The 20,979-nt window shown below is 35.1% G+C and overlaps 1 protein-coding gene across 2 annotated transcripts in view; it reads left to right on the forward strand.

Annotated features, from left to right (window-relative positions):
- Positions 1–20,979, forward strand: part of LOC126382801 (phospholipid scramblase family member 5) — a 22,526-nt gene continuing 1,547 nt past the window's right edge. Inside the window, exons 1-8 of one of the 2 annotated variants that reach the window (XM_050032878.1) lie at positions 1–196; positions 2,519–2,876; positions 2,965–3,042; positions 3,157–3,349; positions 5,896–6,007; positions 6,087–6,186; positions 8,712–8,770; positions 12,017–12,545. In XM_050032878.1, the coding sequence (XP_049888835.1) occupies positions 194–196; positions 2,519–2,876; positions 2,965–3,042; positions 3,157–3,349; positions 5,896–6,007; positions 6,087–6,186; positions 8,712–8,770; positions 12,017–12,157 (1,044 nt within the window). In that variant the 5' untranslated portion in view covers positions 1–193 and the 3' untranslated portion in view covers positions 12,158–12,545. Of the gene's footprint in view, positions 197–2,518; positions 2,877–2,964; positions 3,043–3,156; positions 3,350–5,895; positions 6,008–6,086; positions 6,187–8,711; positions 8,771–12,016; positions 12,546–20,979 lie in introns of those variants that run through there. The other variant, XM_050032879.1, reaches the window with a different exon arrangement.

Below are 20,979 nucleotides of genomic sequence, written 5' to 3' on the forward strand. Positions count from 1 at the left end.
CACACACATACACACACTCACAAAGCCAAACATTACTATGTGAATATTCACACAAACACACAGGGGTGGTAAGGAGGTTTGTGCCTCACTCCTCCAGATCATGATGACTCATGGATGTTTGTCTGATCTCGTCCTTCTCACACTTATTATCAGAGGTTATCAGAGTCTGTAGGTACCTGGAGTTTGACCACAGATGGTAAGCAATAGACTTTTAATGCTCTATATTGTGCTATTTTCTGTCTTCACACTAATCTTAATATAATACGGGTAAAAGGGCACCTGTTGCACTCTTTTAGCAATCACTGTCTATATGCAGGACATGAGGTTGGGCTTTATTATGGCACTTTGTTGTGGAGGAATATACTGCACAGTGTTGCACGCAGCTGCAGACTGCGACCAAGCTGTGCAAGCTGAGTGTGTGTGATGTGAATAAAAAGGAGGCTCAGGGTGGCTGCTGTGATGAAATAACTTTGTTTTAAGGAGAGCATGTTTATATTGGTGCCAGAAATCTGTCTGAACCTGCTGACTTGCTGTAGGGAACCCTGTGTGGTAAGGGGAAAGTTGTTTTTCTTGAACTTCCTTCACAGATTCAAGATTCAACTTTTTTTCTTTTTTTTTGTAAGCTTGCATTTTATAGCGGAAAAACAAAACAGTTTTTCCACATTTAGTTTGTGTTCTAAGGAGGGGTATTTATAGGTTTAAATTATGGGTTGATGGCATGGTGTTGCAGTAACCCTCACAGCAAGAGGGTTTCTCATTCGAACCTGGGGTGGGGAAGCCCTTCTTTGCAGAGTTTGCATGTTCTCCCCATGTCAGCGGAGGTTTTCTCCAGGTACTCCAGCTTCCTCCCACAATCCAAAGACATGCAGATTAATTGGTGACTCTAAATTGTCCATAGGTGTGAATGTGAGTGTGAATGGTTGTCTGTCTCTATGTGTCAGACCTGTGATAGTCTGGCGACCTGTCCAGGGTGTACCCCACCTCTCGCCCAATGTCAGCCGGGATAGGCTCCAGCTCCGCGACCCCCAGTAGGATAAGCATTCACGGAAAATGACTGAATTATGGGTTGATTTATTCTGGAAATCATCTTGTTGGTGGTCCCCATCCTGGGGCTTGGGACCCCCAACAAGAGTCCATGAGATGTAAGTGAGGGGTTATGAGATGAGATGAAACATGCTTTAGGTAGAGCTTGCATTAAGACTTTTATGTCAAAACAATTGTTCCCTCGATTAAACCATGAACCTTTTAGCTCATAAACTGTGCAGTGTACCTCGGGCAGCTAAAAATTATTCACATGAAACTAAAATTATTGCTTGCAACTGTGACAAGGGTCCTTAGTGGAAATCGCTCTGGTTTAAAGGTCACACACAAAAGAGGCTAGGAACCAGCAAATTAGTCCACCAGCTCCCAAAAACTCCCAAGTATTGCTTGAAATGTACTTTAAAAAAAAATATTAAGTCTATCCAGTCCCTCCCTACACTGTGTGAGCAGTCTGTTCTCAGACAAGCACAGAGAACAGTGTCTGACTCTTCCTGTATTCTCCTCCTTTACCCTCGGGCAGACAGTAGCCTACAGGACGCCCAAATTTAAAGTGAATTATTTTAAAAATTCATTTATGCATGGTTGTGTTGTGTTTTGCTCATGGTGCTCTGTTGTGTGCTGTTGTTATGTGCAATACATGAGTGGCTGATGTGCAATACTGTTTTATGGTGGGTGCTTTTAATTTCTTCTGGGTTATTATTGTAAGGCAGCAAAACTTGTGCAGCTGCTGAGTCCAAGACAAATTTACCTACTGTGTCGTATCGTATCGTATTGTATCGTTAATTTCAATACAATGTTACAATACAGTTTTCTCAATAAATTCTGTTGAAACACATATTTAAGTTTCCTTTTAGTGTATTCCTTACCTGTCAGGAGGGTTTTAAAGGCAACCCTTTAAAAAAAAAAAAATCTTAACCAGATCTTTTCTTCTTTTTTTTTATCACAGTAGCTCTTCAATTATAGTTGTAACTAGGCTTAAAATTCTAAATGATTGTTATATCTAATTTTATTACTTTCACCCCTAAGTTATATCTGTTGCAGCAATATTTTTACATCACTGAAAAATTTCATCTCCTCCCTCACACTGTAAATGATTTTGTCTAAAGTACAGTATGGTAAAAGTTCATTTCAGCTGCTGTTGTGTGGGGCATAGAGTCAGACTTCCATGTGGTCAATACATGTTTAGCTGCTGCCATAGCAAGTAAGAGGATTTTATTCAGAGACAGAGTTTGTTGGACTGGAAGTTATTAAACTCCTTAAGGAGAATTTAATTATCCATTTACAATCCTTTCTTTTTTTTGTAACTGGTTGATTATGTCGCACCATTCTTGTGCCTAACATTACATCCAAACAGAAACTAGTGCCGTGTGATCCCACTCACATACAAGCCTGTCACACAGTGTGACTGTTTGTGTTACTGTTTGTCATTTATTATTTATTATTATTTGTTATTGCTAAGTTTGACATGTATTTTCAGTTTTACGCCATGTCAGCGGTGACCAATCAGCCTCTTCCCTTCGGTCGCCTGGAGCGAGAGAAGCACATCCAGATGATCTTCAGAGCTTTCCAGAGCCGCTGTGGGCCTTCCTGTGAGTGTGACAGTCACTCACCTGGACTAAAACGCCACCAAACGCCTCCTGACCATGAATCTGATGAGCAGCTGTCAGGTCTGGCTCCTGGGGAAAAGATGGAGAATGGCTTCACGCAGCCACCGGGGAAAGTGAGGAGGCCAGGGGTGGAGGAGCAGAGGCCTGGAGGTGCAGCAGGATCACACTTTATGTCTGTGCTGGAAACAGTCAGTCATATACAGATCACTGCCAGACCAGAGCTGCAAGGTGAGGAGGAGGGATTACTTTTGTTTGTTTGTGTACTTGCAGTGCAGAGATTTGACTGTTTTAAAGGACTAATGCTTTGTCAGTGTAGGTCCGCAGTGTGTTCCCAGGAGGATCTACAGTATTGCCACAGGGAGCAGCAGGTCACAGTTATTTGCGGCTGTGGAAGGTACCGGTCTCAGTTCAGCTACATTTGTCTAAACTGAGAACATTCATCTGCATCTCATATCAATAAGAAAGTGATGAGTTATGATGATTCTCCTTGGTCTCTCCCTCCTGTCAGAGAGTTCCTGCGTCTGCCTCCAGTGTTGCGGTCCAGCTCGGGCCTGTTCCTTGCAGGGCTTTGACTGTCAGGGCCGGCAGGTGTTTTATTTTGAAAGGCCCTTCAGGGTGGACGCCTGCTGCCTCGGCTGCTGCCTGATGGAGATGAGGGCCTTCACACCTCAAAAACATCTCATTGGCACTGTACATCAGAGGTAAGACAGTCTGAGTCTGCCAAGTACAGTAACTCAAGTACACTACTTAAACACAATATGGAGGTATTTGTACTTTATAGATCATTCTATTTTATGCCATTTTATACCTCTATATTTTACTCTATATTTACTTTATACATTTTAAATATAAAAAACAAGATCAGCTTATAGAATATGGTGCATTGTTATAAATTTAACTATCCAGCAAAGTGGTTAAAATTAGCTACCCATGCATAAATAAAAATAATCCACTCATATATAATTAGAAATGTCCCACATAATAGATAATTTACCTTTCAGTACTTTCAGTACAATTCACTGAAATTTTTTAAATACCTTTACTTAAATCAAATCTGAAATGCAGGCTCTAATTTTTATATTGTGTATTAATACTTTTACTTAAAGGGACAGTTCCCCCCGAAATTTAAAAAATACACATTTTTTCTTCGTACCTTTGGTGCTATTTATCAGTTTAGATTGTTTTGGTGTTAGTTGGCGAGTATCAAAGATATCGGCTGTAAAGATGTCTGACTTCTCTTCAGTACAATGGAACTAGACTGCACTCAGCTAAAGTGCCAAAAAATTATATTTGAAAAAAACTCAACAGTAATGTCTCTTTCCAGAAATCATGACCTGGTTACTCAAGATAATCCACAGACCTTGTTGTGAGCAGTATCATATAGGAACTATTTTCTCTCTATCGAGCTACATCCACCAACAGAATCATCACACAGAAGTAAGCATCCATCTAATGGTCGCTCTCCTAGCATTACTGAGCTAGCTAACATTACTGCTCAGCTGAGGACGACGCCATTAAAGGATAACTTCTGTATTTTTCAACCTGGGCCCTATTTCCCCATGTGTATGTGTGCATATGATTCATAGGTACAACTCGTTCTAAAATTGGTTCAGTATTGAGGGAGGCGGATGCAGCCGGCAGCCGCGAAAGCCAGCGAGTGCCATCTAGGTTCATTATACTGGAGAGAATGCAAACATCTCTATGATCAGTATGTGCAACACTCAGCAACTAACACCAAAAAAACCTAGACTGATAAATAGCACTACAGGTAAGAGTTTGACCACCGGGTTGGGGGAGCCCTTCTGTGCTCACTTTGCATGTTCTCCCTGTGTCAGCGCAGGTTTCCTCCAGGTACTCCAGCTTCCTCCCACAGTCCAAAGACATGCAGGTTAATTGGTGACCCTAAATTGTCCATAGGTGTGAATGTGAGTGTGAATGGTTGTCTGTCTCTATGTGTCAGCCCTGTGATAGTCTGGTGACCTGTCCAGGGTGTACCCTGCCTCTCGCCCAGTGTCAGCTGGGATAGGCTTCAGCCCCTCCGCGACCCCTAACAGGATAAGCAGTTATGGAAAATTAATGACTTAATATACATATAAAAAAAAATTGGGGTAAACTGTCCCTTTAAGAAAAGGATGTGAGTACTTCTTCAACTGTAATACCTTATCTAATCATAGTAATTAATTTTTTTATGGCAATAAATACAAAACGAGATTTTAAAGTTCCCTCATTAAAGGATCAGTTCACTCAAATTACAAAAAGAAAGAGTTATCTGAGTTTTATGATGCTATCAAAACACAGTAGAGGTGAATGGATTTTGTTTGTTGCACTCACAGAAATAAAAAAAAATCTACCATATAAAAACAGTTGACAGCGTTTTCTGTGGGTATAACCAATGTAAAGGGACACTTTTCATGGACAGAGATGTTGCTGTTAAAATTCTGAAATGTAATCTTTCATTTTTCTTGTCATCTGAATGAACGAACTCTGTGACCCTTTAATTCCCACTATCGGAATACTGCAGCAACAATCTTAATACTCTACATTCTCAGACTGAGCATCTTGTCATATGAGCCTTTTTCCATGTCAGTCGCAGCCTCTGGCCACTCCGAGCCATCGTCGTTGTCCAGGCTTGTCTGTAAATAGCAGTGAGAGCTTTTACTGTTCCACCCAGCCGGGGTGTTGTCTAAACCTGGGAGACTTAAAGCACAAAACAGCTGCTTGGATGGAGACACGTTGACAGAGCCGCCCTGGGCTGCATGGAAGGGAAGGAATGCGGCATCCTTTCTAATGGGAATGTTGGCTAATGAGAGGAATGGCAGCAACCGTCAGTCTCCTGTAGTCAAACCAAAAATACTTCCTTCTTCATTTGGCCTTAATCTGACTCCAGGGTTAGCTGGGGTGCCTTTGTGTGTCGGATTTAGAGTTTTTTCCAGAAGCAACAGTCAATGAAGTTGTCCCCAATTAAGACTGACCTGGCAGAGGTTTCAGTGGCCAGAGATCTACTTGGTATAAATATTCTCTCAGTTGTGCTCGAATAAAGCATGCCCCAGTTTGAACTCTTCCGACACCGAGCAAACAATGGTTTTGGTGCTGCAGAATCATGACAGCTGAAAATGTGATCAACCAAGCATCAAGGCTGGGCTGTGCCAGTGTGTGAAGCACTCGCCAGTGTATCTGCCAGTTTGCTTATTGCACAATTATGTAAGTTAATGTGTTATGTTGGTGTGTGTTGGCTGGCTCTTTTCAGGTGGAGCATGTTCACCCCTCTCCTGGAGGTGTGTGATTCAGAAGGAGCATCTATCATCAGGATCCAGGGCTCCTGCTGTCCGTACCGCTGCTTCTCCAACCAGCAATTCCAGGTAGTAATGTTCAAACAACCCAGAACTAAACATGTTTCTATGAGTGTATTTCACTCAGTGTTTCTGGATGTCTCATCAGATTGTCTCCAACATTGGAGAGAAAATAGGCACAATCTGGAAGCAGTGGCCTGGCTTCAATGACGAGCATAACATGGACCATGAATATTTTGGGTTGGAGGGTGAGTTGTGCCTCATGACGTGTGATTTCAAATACTTCATAATGTGGGTCCCAAACTTCTCCTATCGTGTTATCCTTGGAGGCCACAACAAAATCAAGTAGAATTTGATTAAAGGAACAATGTTAACAACATGGCATGTTGAGCCCCGTTTCCACCGAGCAGTACAGTAGGGTACAGTACGGTTCAGTTCGGTACACTTTTTTCACCGTTTCCACTGTGAAAAGTTGTGGATGGTACCAATGGAACCGTTCTGTGCCGTCCCCATTTTTGGTCCCCCCTCTGTTGGGGGGACAGATCTGGTACTAAAAGGTGGAGCTGTGAACACTGCAGTCTGTTGATTTAAGCAATATCACACTCGAGCTCGTGATGTTATACTCGTATATCGTCACGGCTGTGATTCGGTCATAGGCATGAGGCCGCAGGCAATCACAGCCGTGACGATATACGAGTATAACATCACGAGCTCGAGTGTGATATTGCTTTTATACAACAGTTCAACAGTTAAATAAGCAAGGCTGATTAAGAAATGTTGAAAAATGAGGACAAAATAGATAATTTAAGCATTTTATTTGTCTTCCGCCAACAAAAATAGTTCCCTCAGGACTCCGCTGTCACCGTTGCTATGTAACGCAGACATGGTGCGCCAGGCACTTACTCTTTATACACATTTATCTGCACGTTTCCATTAATTGTGCAGCCGGTGAAATAAGTCTCTGGTGACTGCATGGTGGACTGTCGCTTCACAGGCACAGCCGACTCTGCCTTCTGATCTGACAGTATGTTGCTTTTCTCCAAGTCATTGAGCTCCGCTGATGAAACACTGACAAACCTGGATGTGTGCTCAGATGGATTCAGCTTCTCCTCTCCCTCATCTTCCTCTGATGACCATTCATAGTTCAATTCAAAACTTATTTTAGGAAATAAATAATATGACATACACTTTTAGTGATGAGTGGATCTTCAAGTGTTTATACACATAAATTTCAACCGGGTTATGTGAACTGCATATATCCCAATCCTCACTTAGAGAAAAAGAAAGCGTTGTGGATTATCGTTCCTGTGGGTTACGGCAACACTAAACCCCTGAGCTTGCCTGAGAGGGACTAAATGTACAAACCCACTATTTTTAAATATCCCATGGAGAGAGACTCTCACTGCAGCCTGTTCTGTTTTGTTTGGAAAATGTCAGCGTGCAGCCTCGTTCTGTGGACAATAAACGGGGTGCAGACTTTCCTCTGTGTCATTGGTAATGAGGAAAAACAGTGAATGCTGGATGGAGCAGTGAGTGACAAAAACTCCGCCCACATTTAAGGGTACTGTTTATGGTGTAAACGCTAAGGTCCAGGTACCATGTCACTTTTGGTTCCAAAGGTACCATACTGAAAGTGTTTGGTGGAAACAGGACTTTTCACTTACCTTTCTCCTTAGTTTTGTTTTTGCAAATGAAAATAAGCAATTCATAAATTAATTACACCTGTGTTTGCAATCAAAATGTCTGCTGAAAACAGGGGTTATTCTTCTTTAGTTTCACTCCACATTTTCCTGTGTAGCAGTGTTCCTCAAACTGTTAGGCCGGCCCCTCTTGTAGGGCATTGAGCCACTGCAGGCGGGGCGTGTATTACCAGGGGAAAATATGGAGTGAAACAAAGTTGAATGAATATGATTTATGTTGTGAAGATAATCTATCAAATCAATAGAACTGTGGTTACTGGACAATCAAACATGTAGTTATGTTCTGAATTAGTGGTTATGTCCTTGTTTTCTTACTGTGTGTTAGGGCTTATGCGTGTTCCTTTTTGTGCTTTGGTTCTATGGTTATGTCACTGTCTAGCTAATTGTGCTTGTGTGCTGTTGTCCTTGCTTATGTGCTTTGTTTTGTGCTCTTGTGTGTTTGTTTGTGCTTTGGTCTATGCTGTGTTTTATATTGTACTTCTGTATAGTACTTTCGTAGTGATTTTAGTTGTATGGTTATGTCATTGTTGTCATGTCATTATTAATAGTGCTTTTGTCTTGTTGTTTTTGCTTATGTGCCTTGCTATGTGCTTTTGTCTGTGGTTATATGTTTGCTCTGTGCTTAGGTGCCCTTCTATGGACATGCCATCAATCCACTATTATCTGTGCTTATATGCTTCTGTGCTTTTGTGTGTTATTTTATTGTAATTTTCTCACATACACATCTACCATCAACCTGCCAGGGACTACAGATGAAAATTAGCCTGTATGGCTAAATCTGGCACATTTACGTGACTTAAGTGATCATGTTAATTAATGTGCATTGTCTCTTTCTAAGCAAAATAAACACAGACATAAACATAAACATAAACATAAGAAGCTGATGGTGTCATATGGACCATTTTTAAGTAGTTGCTTCCCCAATTATTGTTAATTATGAAAAAAAATTGTAGGGTGGGAGCCATGACAGAAACATTTGAAAAAACACTGCTGTGTAGTCATGTGCATCCCATAGTTTGGGAACCACTATCATGATGTATTTTTAATTGTATTTTAATCTGTCACTCTTCCAGTGCCACTGAGTATGGAATCACAGACTAAAATGCTGTTGCTGGCAGCCACTTTCTTGTTGGTAAGCATATACATTTCTGTTATTATTCTTGCATGGAGATGCTGTATTTTGTTGTGTTAAGTTCAACCCAAAATCGAACATGCATATTTTTCGTCTTACTCATAGTGCTATTTATCAATCTAGAATGTTTTGGTGTGTGTTGCCGAGTGTTGGAGATATCGTCTGTAGACTTTCTCTCAAATACAATGGAACTCGATGGTACTGGCTTGTGGTCCTCAAAGCACCAAAACACATATTTCAACTAAAAGTATGGCCTCATGGTTGTATGCCTCTGCACACCAGTAAAGCTGCACTTACAGTTTACATCCATGTCTCCCACCTGGCAGCACAGAAGAGCTATACAATCAGCACAGTTTCAAGGTCGGCTCCCAAAATTAGTGTCATCAATTCAGTATCTCACCAAATGTCTCCCCTTCAGTGCATGAGATATAATGATGGTGAGAAATGACCAGAAAGGTTGGTTTTATTTTTATTTTTTTTATTTCTTTCAAGCAGAAAATTATGATGTCACAGTGAAGACCTTTGAACTTTTGGAAATGTCATCACTTTGTCATCATATCATATTCGATATAATTCTAATAACTTGATTGTGAAGTCTAAGTGAACATTTACGTCAGATTTGACGAAATTCCCTAAAGGCATTCCTAAGATATTGCATTTACAAGAATGGTACGGACACACATCAGATGTAGGGACAAATGTACAAGCCGAAAACATAATGCATCCAGCCATGCCTATCAACAGCGCAGAGGCATAAAAGCTCCTAGTATAGTATGTAAAAAATAAGAATAATGATTAAAAAAAAGTGATTGTAAAGTATGTTTAAAAAAAAAGGCATTGTATAATATTTTGAAAATAGTTATAGTGTAGTATTACTAAAAAGTTACAGCACAGTATGTCATTAAAAAGTCTTAAAACTGTCATGGTAAAGTATGTAGAATAGTCAAAAGTGTAGGATGTAAAAAAGTCATAGTATAGCATGTCAAAAAAGCCATACTATAATATAAAAAAAAACTCTCAAACTTCAGCATATCAAAAAGTTTCATAGTAGAGCATGTCATCATTGAGTCATAAAAATGTCATAATTTGGTATGTCAAAAATAAGTCATGAAATAGCATGTCAAAAAATGTCATAGTATAGTATGTAAAAAAAAAAAAAAGTCATGGTATGGGATGTCAAAAAAGTTCATAGTATAGCATGTCAAAAAAAGTCATAGTATAATGTGTCGAAAAAAGCCATAAAGACGTGATACTATAGTATGTCAAAATGTCATAGTATAGCATGTCAAAAAAAGACATAAAAATGTCATAGCATAGTATGTCGAAAAAAGTCATAGTATAGTATGTCGAAAAAAGGCATTAAAAAGTCATAGTATAGTATGTCGAAAAAAGGCATTAAAAAGTCATAGTATAGTGTGTCGATAAAAGTCATAAAAACATCATAGTGTAGCATGTCGAAACAATCATATTAGAGTATGTAAAAAAAAAGTCATGGTATAGCATGTCAAAAAAGTTCATAGTATAGCATGTCAAAAAAGTCATAATATAGCATGTCAAAAAAGTCATAGTATAGTAGTCAAAAAAAAGGTCTTAATGTAGTATGTCCAAAAAAGTCATAGTAAAGTATGTCAAAAAGCCATAGTATAGCATGTCAATAAAATGTCATAGTATAATATGTCAAAAAAGTCATACTATAGCATGTCAAAAATATCATTGTATAGGATGTCAAAAAAGGCATACTACACTATGTTAAAGAAAAAGTCATACCATAGTATGTAAAAAGAAGTAAAAGAATCATGCAAAAAAAATCATTGTATGACATGACATAGCAAGGGTCCTAAGGACAGAGGGGTGTCATATGCTGTAAAGCCCTGTGAGGCAAATTGTGATTTGTGATATTGGGCTTTATAAATAAAACTGATTGATTGATTGATTGATTGATTGATTGATTGATTGATTGATTGATTGATTGATTGATTGACGTCACCAAAAAGTTATAAAAATGTCATTGTATAGTAAGTCAAAAAAAGTCATAGTATAGCATACCAAAAACATCCTAGTAAATTATGTCAAAAAATGTCATAGTATAGCCTGTCAAATAATTCATAGTATTGCATTTTTTTTAAAGTCATAGTATAGCATGTCAAAAAAAGTCATAGTATAGTAGTCAAATAATGTCATAATGTAGTCATAGTGTAGTATGTCAAAAAAGTGACAATATAGCATGTCAAAAAAGTAAAATTATAGTATGTATATATGTCATAGCATAGCCTGTCAAAAAATGTCATAGAATAGCATGTTATCAAAAAGTTATAAAAATGTCATAGTAGGCCTATAGTATTTTAATAAAAGTCATAGTATAACCTGTCAAAATGTCTGTAAAAATAGTATGTCAAAGGAAGTCATAGAATAGTATGTTAAAGGGTCATAGTATAGTATGTAAAAAAAAAGTCATAATATAGCCAGTAAATAAAATGTCATATTACACTGTGTCAAAAAAGTCCTACGTCAAAAAATATCAAAAAAATATCATTGTACAGGATGTTTAAAAAAAAGTATACTACACTATGTTAAAAAAAAAAGTCCTACTGTAGTATGTAAAAAGAAGTTATAGAATAATGTCAAAAAAGTCATAGTGTAGCATGTGAAGAAAGTCATAGTACAGTGTGTCAAAAAAGTCATATTATAGTAGGTAAAAAAGTCATGGTATACAAAGTTAAAAAAAAGTCATGGTATAGCATGTCAAAAAGGTCATAGTATTGTATGTCAAAAAAGTCATAGTATTGTATGTCAAAAAAAGTCATAGTATAGCATGTCAAAAAATGTCATAGTATAGTATGTCAAAAAATGTCATAGTATAGTATGTCTAAAACAAAATCAGTGTAGCATGTCAAATAAAGTCATGGTATGGTATGAAAAACAGTTATAGTATATTATGCAAAAACAAAGTCATAGTATGGCATGTCAAAAAAGTCATAGTACAGTATGTCAAACAAAAAAGTCATAGTATAACATGGGGGGAAAAAAGTCAATGTCATATTGGACCGTTACCCTCCTCCTGCTTCACCTGCTCCCCGGTAAAACACTCTGCCTTCTGTTTTCGACCACAAGCTCTGCTTCTGCCCTCTTGGTTCCTGTTAGTTTTCTGTGGCTTTCTGGAATGGTCATCATCCAGCTTTCCAAAGTGAGTTTAACGCTCAGTCACCTGTTACCTTCTGAGCTGTGGATATTTTCGTTGTGTGGCAGTCGGCCTCGCCTTTGAGTTTGTGCCACAGATTCCACATTTCATCGCTGCTGTCAAGCTCTCCCCTGTTGATGGCCGGCTTCGCATCGGAGAGACTGCTCTCCCAGTGGGTACTACTGGGGGTGGAATCTCAGCTCTTCTGACATCACTTTCTCCCTACCATCGCTCGCTATTGAACTGTCTGCCGTGTGCCCGGCGGATGCTGGTACCTAACTTGTGTGCTGCTATAGCATTCCACGTGAAGAGCTGCAGGCTTATTCTGTTCCCCTGGGGATTCTGAAACTGAACACTGACTCTCTCTGTTGCCTCACCACTCTGCATTCCCTGTATTAAGTGGTGTAATAAAGCTCAGTATAAACTGTTCCGTGTGTCCCTGGTGTTCTATTGGGTTCTAACCCTACCTGTTACAGTTGTAGTATAGCATGTCAAAATTCATAGTATAGTATGTCAAAAAAGCCTAAGTATAGCATGTCAAAAAATGTCATAATACAGAGCCAAAAAGTCAAGAGAATATCATAGTATGGTATGTCAAAAAAGTCAAAGAAAAGCATTTCATCAAAAATCAAAACAACTGTCATAGTATAGTTTGTCAAGTACTGTAGTATGTCATCAAAAGGCATACAAATGTCATAGTGTAGTGTATCAAAGAAGTCATAGTATAGCATGTCAAAAAAGTCATAAAAATGTCTTGGTATAGTATGAAAAAATAAATAATCTAAAAGTCATACAAAGGTATCTCCAAAAAAGTCATAATAAAAAAGTCAAAGTATAGTATGTCAAAAAAACAGTCATAAAAACATCATAGTATAGTATGTCGAAAAAAGTCATAGTAAAGCATGTGGAAGTAAGTCATAAGAAAGTCATAGTATAGTATGTCGAAAGAAGTCATAGTATAATATGTCAAAAAAGTCATAAAAACGTCATAGTAAAGTATGTCAAAAAAGTCATAGCATAGTATCTCGGAAGAAATTCAGAAACATGTCATAGTGTAATATGTTGAAGAAAGTCATAAAAAAGTCATAGTATATTATGTGGGAAAAGGCATAAAAACCTCATAGTATTGTATGTCGAAAAAAGTCATAGTATAGTATGTCGACAAAAGTCATAAATACGTCATAGTATAGTATGTCAAAAAAAGTCATAAACACGTCATAGTATTGTGTGTCAAAAAAGTCATAATATAGTATGTCGAAAAAAGTCATAAAAACGTCATAGTGTAGTATGTCGAAAATATCATACTATAGTATGTTGAAAAAGTCAATGTAAAGTATGTTGAACAAGTCATAAACACGTCATAGTATAGTATGTCAAAAAAGTAATAAAAACGTCACAGTATAGTATGTCAAAAAAAAAGTCATAGTATAATGTGTCGAAAATGGTCATAAAAACGTGATAGTATAATATGTCAAAAAAGTCATAGTATAATGTGTCGAAAAAAGTCATAAAAACGTCATAGTATACTATGTCGAAAAAAGTCATAGAAACATCATAGTATATTTGACATAGTTTGTCAAAAAAGTAGTACAAAACGTCATAGTATAGTATGTCAAAAACAGTCATAGTATAGTATGTCGACAAAAGTAAAAAAAAAAAACACGTCATAGTATAGTATGTCTAAAAATGTATAAAAACGTCATAGTATAGTATGTTGAAAAAAATAATACAAAAGTCATAGTAAAGTATGTTGAAAAAAATCATAAACATGTCATAGTATAGTATGACAGAAAAGTGATAAAAACATCACAGTATAGTATGTTGAAAAAAAGTCATAGTATAATGTGTCGAAAATAGTCATAAAAACGTGATAGTATACCATGTCGAAAAAAGTCATAAAAACATCATAGTATACCATGTCGAAAAAAGTCATAGTAAAGTATGTTGAACAAGTCATAAACACGTCATAGTATATTTTGTCAAAAAAGTAGTACAAAACCTCATAGTATAGTATGTCGAAAAAAGTCCTAATATAATGTGTCAAAAAAAAAGTCATAAAAACGTCATAGGATAGTATGTCAAAAACAGTCATAGTAAAGTATGTCGAAAAAAGTAAAAAAAAAAGTCATAGTATAGTATGTCTAAAAAGGTATAAAAATGTCATAGTATAGTATGTCAAAAAAAGTCATGAACATGTCATAGTATAGTATGTAAGAAAAAGTAATAAAAACGTCACAGTATATAGTATGTCGGAAAAAAAGTCATAGTATAATATGTCGAAAATAGTCATAAAAACGTGATAGTATAATATGTCAAAAAAAGTCATAGTATAGTATGTCTAAAAAAAATCCCAAAAACATCATAGTATAGCATGTCGAAAAAAGTCATAAAAACATCATAGTATAGCATGTTGAAAAAAGTATTAGTAAAGTATGTTGAAAAAAGTCATAGATACGTCATAGTATAGTATGTCAAAAAAACAGTCATAAAAACGTCATAGGATAGTATGTCAAAAACAGTCAAAGTATAGTATGTTGAACAAGTCATAAACACGTCATAGTATAGTTTGACAAAAAAAGTCAAAAATATCAAAGTATAGCATGTCGAAAAAGTCATAGTAAAGTATGTTGAACAAGTCATAAACATGTCATAGTATGGTATGTCGAAAAAAGTCATGTACATGTCATAATATAGTATGACAGAAAAGTAATAAAAACGTCACAGTATAGTATGTCGAAAAAAAAAGTTATAGTATAATGTGTCGAAAATAGTCATAAAACCTTGATAGTATAGTATGTCGAAAATTGTCATAAAAATGTGATAGTATAGTATGTCAAAAAAAGTCATAAAAACATCATAGTATAGCATGTCGAAAAAAGTAATAAACACGTCATCATATAGTTTGTCAAAAAAGTAATACAAAACGTCATAGTATAGTATGTCAAAAAAAGTCACAGTATAGTATGTGAAAAAAAGTCATAAAAACGTCATAGGATAGTATGTCAAAAAAGTAAAAAAAAAAACCCATCATGGTATAGTATGTCTAAAAAGGTATAAAAACGTCATAGTATAGTATGTCTAAGAAGGTATAAAAACGTCGTAGTATAGCATATCGAAAAAAATAATACAAAAGTCATAGTAAAGTATGTCAAAAAAGTAATAAAAACATCACAGTATAGTATGTCGAAAAAAGTCATAGTATAGTATGTCAAAAAAAGTCATAAAAACGCCATAGTATAGTATGTCAAAAACAGTAATAGTAAAAGTTAAAAAAAAAAATTAAAAAACAAAACAAACAAAAAAAACATCATAGTATAGTATGTCTAAAAAGGTATAAAAACGTCATGGTATAGTATGTTGAAAAAAATAATACAAAAGTCATAGTATAGCATGTCGAAAAAAGTCACAGTATAGTATGTCAAAAAAAGTCATAAATATGTCATAGTATAGTATGTCAAAAAAGTAATAAAAACATCACAGTATAGTATGTCGACAAAAAAGTCATAAAAACGCCATAGGATAGTATGTCAAAAATAGTCAGAGTATAGTATGTCGAAAAAAGTAAAAGAAAAAAAAAAAGTCAGAGTATAGTATATCTAAAAAGGTATAAAAACGTCACAGTATAGTATGTCAAAAAAAGTCATAAAAACGTCATAGTATAGTATGTCTAAAAAAGTAAAAAAAAAAATTAAAAAAAATGTCATAGTATAGTATGTCAAAAAAGTAATACAAAATGTCCTAGTATAGTATGTCGGAAAAAAATAATACAAAAATCATAGTATAATATGTCGAAAAAAGTCATAAACATGTCACAGTATAGTTTGTCAAAAAAGTCATAAAAACGTCATAGTATAGAATGTCGAAAAAAGTCATAAACATGTCATAGTATAGAATGTCAAAAAAAGTCATAGACACATCATAGTATAGAATGTCGAAAAAAGTTTAAAAAAACGTCATAGTATAGTATGTCGAAAAAAGTCATGTACATGTCATAATATAGTATGACAGAAAAGTAATAAAAACGTCACAGTATAGTATGTCGGAAAAAAAAATCATAGTATAATGTGTCGAAAATAGTCATAAAACCTTGATAGTATAGTATGTCAAAAAAGTCATAGTATAGTATGTCGAAAATTGTCATAAAAATGTGATAGTATAGCATGTCGAAAAAAGTCATAGTAAAGTATGTTGAAGAAAGTCATAAACACGTCATCGTATAGTTTGTCAAAAAAGTAATACAAAACGTCATAGTATAGTATGTTGAAAAAAGTCATAGTATAGTATGTGAAAAAAAAGTCATAAAAACGTCATAGGATAGTATGTCAAAAACAGTCAAAGTATAGTATGTCAAAAAAAGTAAAACAAACCCCCATCATAGTATAGTATGTCTAAAAAGGTATAAAAACGTCGTAGTATAGTACGTCGAAAAAAATAATACAAAAGTCATAGTAAAGTATGTCAAAAAAGTAATAAAAATGTCACAGTATAGTATGTCGAAAAAAAGTCGTAGTATAATGTGTCGAAAACAGTCATAAAAACGTGATAGTATAGTCTGTCAAAAAAGTCAAAGTATAGTATATCTAAAAAGGTATAAAAACGTCACAGTATAGTATGTCAAAAAAAGTCATAAAAACGTCAGTATAGTTTGTCAAAAAAGTAATACAAAACGTCATAGTATACTATGTCGAAAAAAATAATACAAAAAAACGTCATAGTATACTATGTCGAAAAAAATAATACAAAAGTCATAGAATAGCATGTTAAAAAAAGTCACAGTATAATATGTCAAAAAAGTAAAAAAAAAAAAACGTCATAGTACAGTATGTCAAAAAAGTAATACAAAATGTCCTAGTATAGTATGTCGAAAAAAATAATACAAGTCATAGTATAGCATGTCAAAAACAGTCATAGTATGTGTCGAAAATAGTCATAAAACCTTCATAGTATAGTATGTCAAAAAAGTCATAGTATAGTATGTCGAAAATTGTCATAAAAACGTGATAGTATAGTATGTCAAAAAAAAGTCATAGTATGTGTCGAAAATAGTCATAAAACCTTCATAGTATAGTATGTCAAAAAAGTCATAGTATAGTATGTCGAAAATTGTCATAAAAACGTGATAGTATAGTATGTCAAAAAAAAGTCATAAAAACATCATAGTATAGCATGTCGAAAAAAGTCATAGTAAAGTATGTTGAAAAAAGTCATAAACACATCATCGTATAGTTTGTCAAAGAAGTAATACAAAACGTCATAGTATAGTATGTCGAAAAAAGTAAAAAAAAAAAAAAGTCAAAGTATAGTATATCTAAAAAGGTATAAAAACGTCACAGTGTAGTATGTCAAAAAAAGTCATAAAAACGTCATAGTATAGTTTGTCAAAAAAGTAATACAAAACGTCATAGTATACTATGTCGAAAAAAATAATACAAAAAACGTCATAGTATACTATGTCGAAAAAAATAATACAAAAGTCATAGAATAGCATGTTGAAAAAAGTCACAGTATAGTATGTCAAAAAAAGTTTAAAAAAAAAACGTCATAGTATAATATGTCAAAAAAGTAATACAAAATGTCCTTGTATAGTATGTCAAAAAAAATAATGCAAGTCATAGTATAGCATGTCAAAAACAGTCATAGTATAGTATGTCTAAAAAAGTAAAAAAAAAAGAAAACAAAACGTCATAGTATAGTATGTCGGAAAAAGTCATGTACATGTCATAATATAGTATGACAGAAAAGTAATAAAAACGTCACAGTATGTCCAAAAAAAAAGTCATAGTATGTGTCGAAAATAGTCATAAAACCTTGATAGTATAGTATGTCAAAAAAGTCATAGTATAGTATGTCGAAAATTGTCATAAAAACGTGATAGTATAGTATGTCAAAAAAAGTCATAAAAACATCATAGTATAGCATGTCGAAAAAAGTCATAGTAAAGTATGTTGAAAAAAGTCATAAACACGTCATCGTATAGTTTGTCAAAAAAGTAATACAAAACGTCATAGTATAGTATGTTGAAAAAAGTCATAGTATAGTATGTGGAAAAAAAGTCATAAAAACGTCATAGGATAGTATGTCAAAAACAGTCAAAGTATAGTATGTCAAAAAAAGTAAAAAAAAAAACCATCATATTATAGTATGTCTAAAAAGGTATAAAAACGTCATAGTATAGTACGTCTAAAAAGGTATAAAAACGTCGTAGTATAGTACGTCGAAAAAAATAATACAAAAGTCATACTAAAGTATGTCAAAAAAGTAATAAAAATGTCACAGTATAGTATGTCGAAAAAAAGTCGTAGTATAATGTGTCGAAAACAGTCATAAAAACGTGACAGTATAGTCTGTCAAAAAAGTCATAGTATACTATGTCGAAAAAAAGTCATAGTATAGTATGTCAAAAAAAAGTTATAAAAATGCCATAGGGTAGTATGTCAAAAACAGTCATAGTAAAAGTTAAAAAAAAAGTTTAAAAAAAACCCCAAACCTCATAGTATAGTATGTCTAAAAAAGGTATAAAAACGTCACAGTATAGTATGTCGACAAAAATAATACAAAAGTCATAGTATAGCATGTTGAAAAAAGTCACAGTATAGTATGTCAAAAAAGTAATAAAAACGTCACAGTGTAGTATGTCGACAAAAAAGTCATAAAAACGCCATAGTCAAAAACAGTCATAGTATAGTATGTCGAAAAAAGTAAAAAAAAAAAAAAGTCAAATTATAGTATGTCTAAAAAGGTATAAAAACGTCACAGTATAGTATGTCGAAAAAAGTCATGAAAACATCATAGCATAGTTTGTCAAAAAAAGTAATACAAAACGCCAAAGTATACTATGTCGAAAAAATTCATGGTATAGTATGTCAAAAAAAAGTCATAAAAACATCATAGGATAGTATGTCAAAAACAGTCATAGTATAGTATGTCAAAAAAGTAAAAAAAAAACGTCATAGTATCGTATGTCAAAAAAGTAATACAAAACATCATAGTATAGTATGTCACAAAAAGTCATAAAAACGTCATAGTATAGTTTGTCAAAAAAGTCATAGTATAGAATGTCGAAAAAAGTCATAAAAACGTCACAGTATAGTTTGTCAAAAAAGTCATAGTATAGAATGTCGAACAAAGTCATAAACACGTCATAGTATAGTATGTCGACAAAAGTAATAAACATGTCACAGTATATTTTGTCAAAAAAGTCATAAAAAAGTCATACTATAGTATGTCACAAAAAGTCATAAAAACGTCAGTATAGAATGTCAAACAAAGTCATAAACACGTCATAGTGTAGTATGTCGAAAAAATTCATAAACATGTCACAGTATAGTTTGTCAAAAACCTAATAAAAAAATCATATTATAGTATGTCAAAAAGTCATACTATAATATGCCATAAAAAGTCATAAAAACATCATAGTATAGTATGTCGAAAAAAGTCATAGTATAGTATGTTGAAGTTATAAAAACGTCACAGTTTATTAAAAAAAGTGATAGTATAGTACGCTGAAAAAAAATCCTATTATAGTATGTCAAAAAAAAGTCAGAGTACATCATGTCAAACAAAGTCATCAAAATCATAGTATAGTATGTTAAAAGTGTGTAACAGTGTGCCATCAGAAAGTAGTAAAAATGTCAGCGTAGTATGTCAAAAAAGTCATAGTGTAGCATGTAAACAAAAGTCATAGTAAGAATAAAACAACAGACCTTGTGGTGAGCAGTTTCTTGTCAGAGCGATTTTCTTTCTACAAACTACACCCACCACTCATACCACCACATAGAAGGAAACATGAATATACTAATAGAGAGGCTTCTTTTCATGACAGCGCCAAATAAAAACATTAATGCCTTTCCTGTGCTTAACTGTAATGTTAGCTCGCAGAGGGGTACTAGGTGAGCTAGCAGTGGATGCACACTTCCTTTTGCATGGCGATTCGGTCAACAGGTGTTGTTTGGGTGGAAGAACAGTTCTTACATGAAAATTCTTACAAGGTTTGTAGATTTGAGAACCACAAGCCGACTACCATCTAATTCAACTACATTTAAGAGAAGGTGAACTCTCCAACAATCTTGCTTGATAAATAGCAGTACAGGAAAAAGGAAAAATATGTATTTTTGACTTTGGGGTGAACTGTCCCTTTAAAATAACTCATGGAAGAGTCAAGGTTTCTGGTATTATCCAAGCTACCATGTTTACTGGGACGGCAGCTTAATACACAGACATTGTTAATAGTAACATCAGTACTTTTCCTACAATGACATGAAAACATCTGCTGTGAAAAAGGCCTTAAAGGATAACTTCGGTATTTTTCAACCTGGGCTCTATTTCCCCATGTGTATGTGTGCGTATGATTCATGGGTACAACTCGTTCTAAAATTGGTTCAGTATTGAGGGAGGCGGATGCAACCGGGAGCCACGAAACAAGCTAAAACGGTAACGGGGGCAAATATGTCCCGTATAAGTTTGCGCATTAAAAGTGCTTTTTTTCGCTACTGACCGGTTCAGATCGCCAGTGCTATGAGTGGAGTCAGCTGTCAGTCAGAGTTGGAGCAGAGAGGGGGAGGGCTGCCCCGCTGGGTACTGTAAGTGAGTATGTGTGTATAAAGTGTGTGTTTTTTCACCACTGACCGGTTCAAATCGCCAGTGCTATCTCTGTAAATAGCGTACTAGCCTTTCCCTTACCTCTGGGCTGTGTGATGTCACGAGCTTTGCTCCACTGTGTCTGTAGCTCTCTCTACTCGTGGGACAGCCGTTTTCTTGAGGAAGAGGTGTTTCGGGATTGGATGTCTTCTCCTCTTCGGCTGGCAGTAGTCATCTTGGGAGAAGTGAGCACTGCAGACCCGATGGTCTGCAAGGCGCAGTGTCTGGACAGGAGTGTTAGCATCCATTTGTAGCACAACTAGCCACAACTTCAGCATCTCGCCGTCTGACAAAGGCAGCCTGTGAAAGCTGTACGGGGTGTTGCGCGACATCTTGTTCTTGCGTTTGGGAAAAAGGCCCGTTTATTTGAGCACTCCAAAAACTCCGGTAACAC

Source organism: Epinephelus moara, chromosome 21 (genome assembly GCF_006386435.1).
Source record: "Epinephelus moara isolate mb chromosome 21, YSFRI_EMoa_1.0, whole genome shotgun sequence".
In the NCBI taxonomy this organism is placed as follows: Eukaryota; Metazoa; Chordata; class Actinopteri; order Perciformes; family Serranidae; genus Epinephelus; species Epinephelus moara.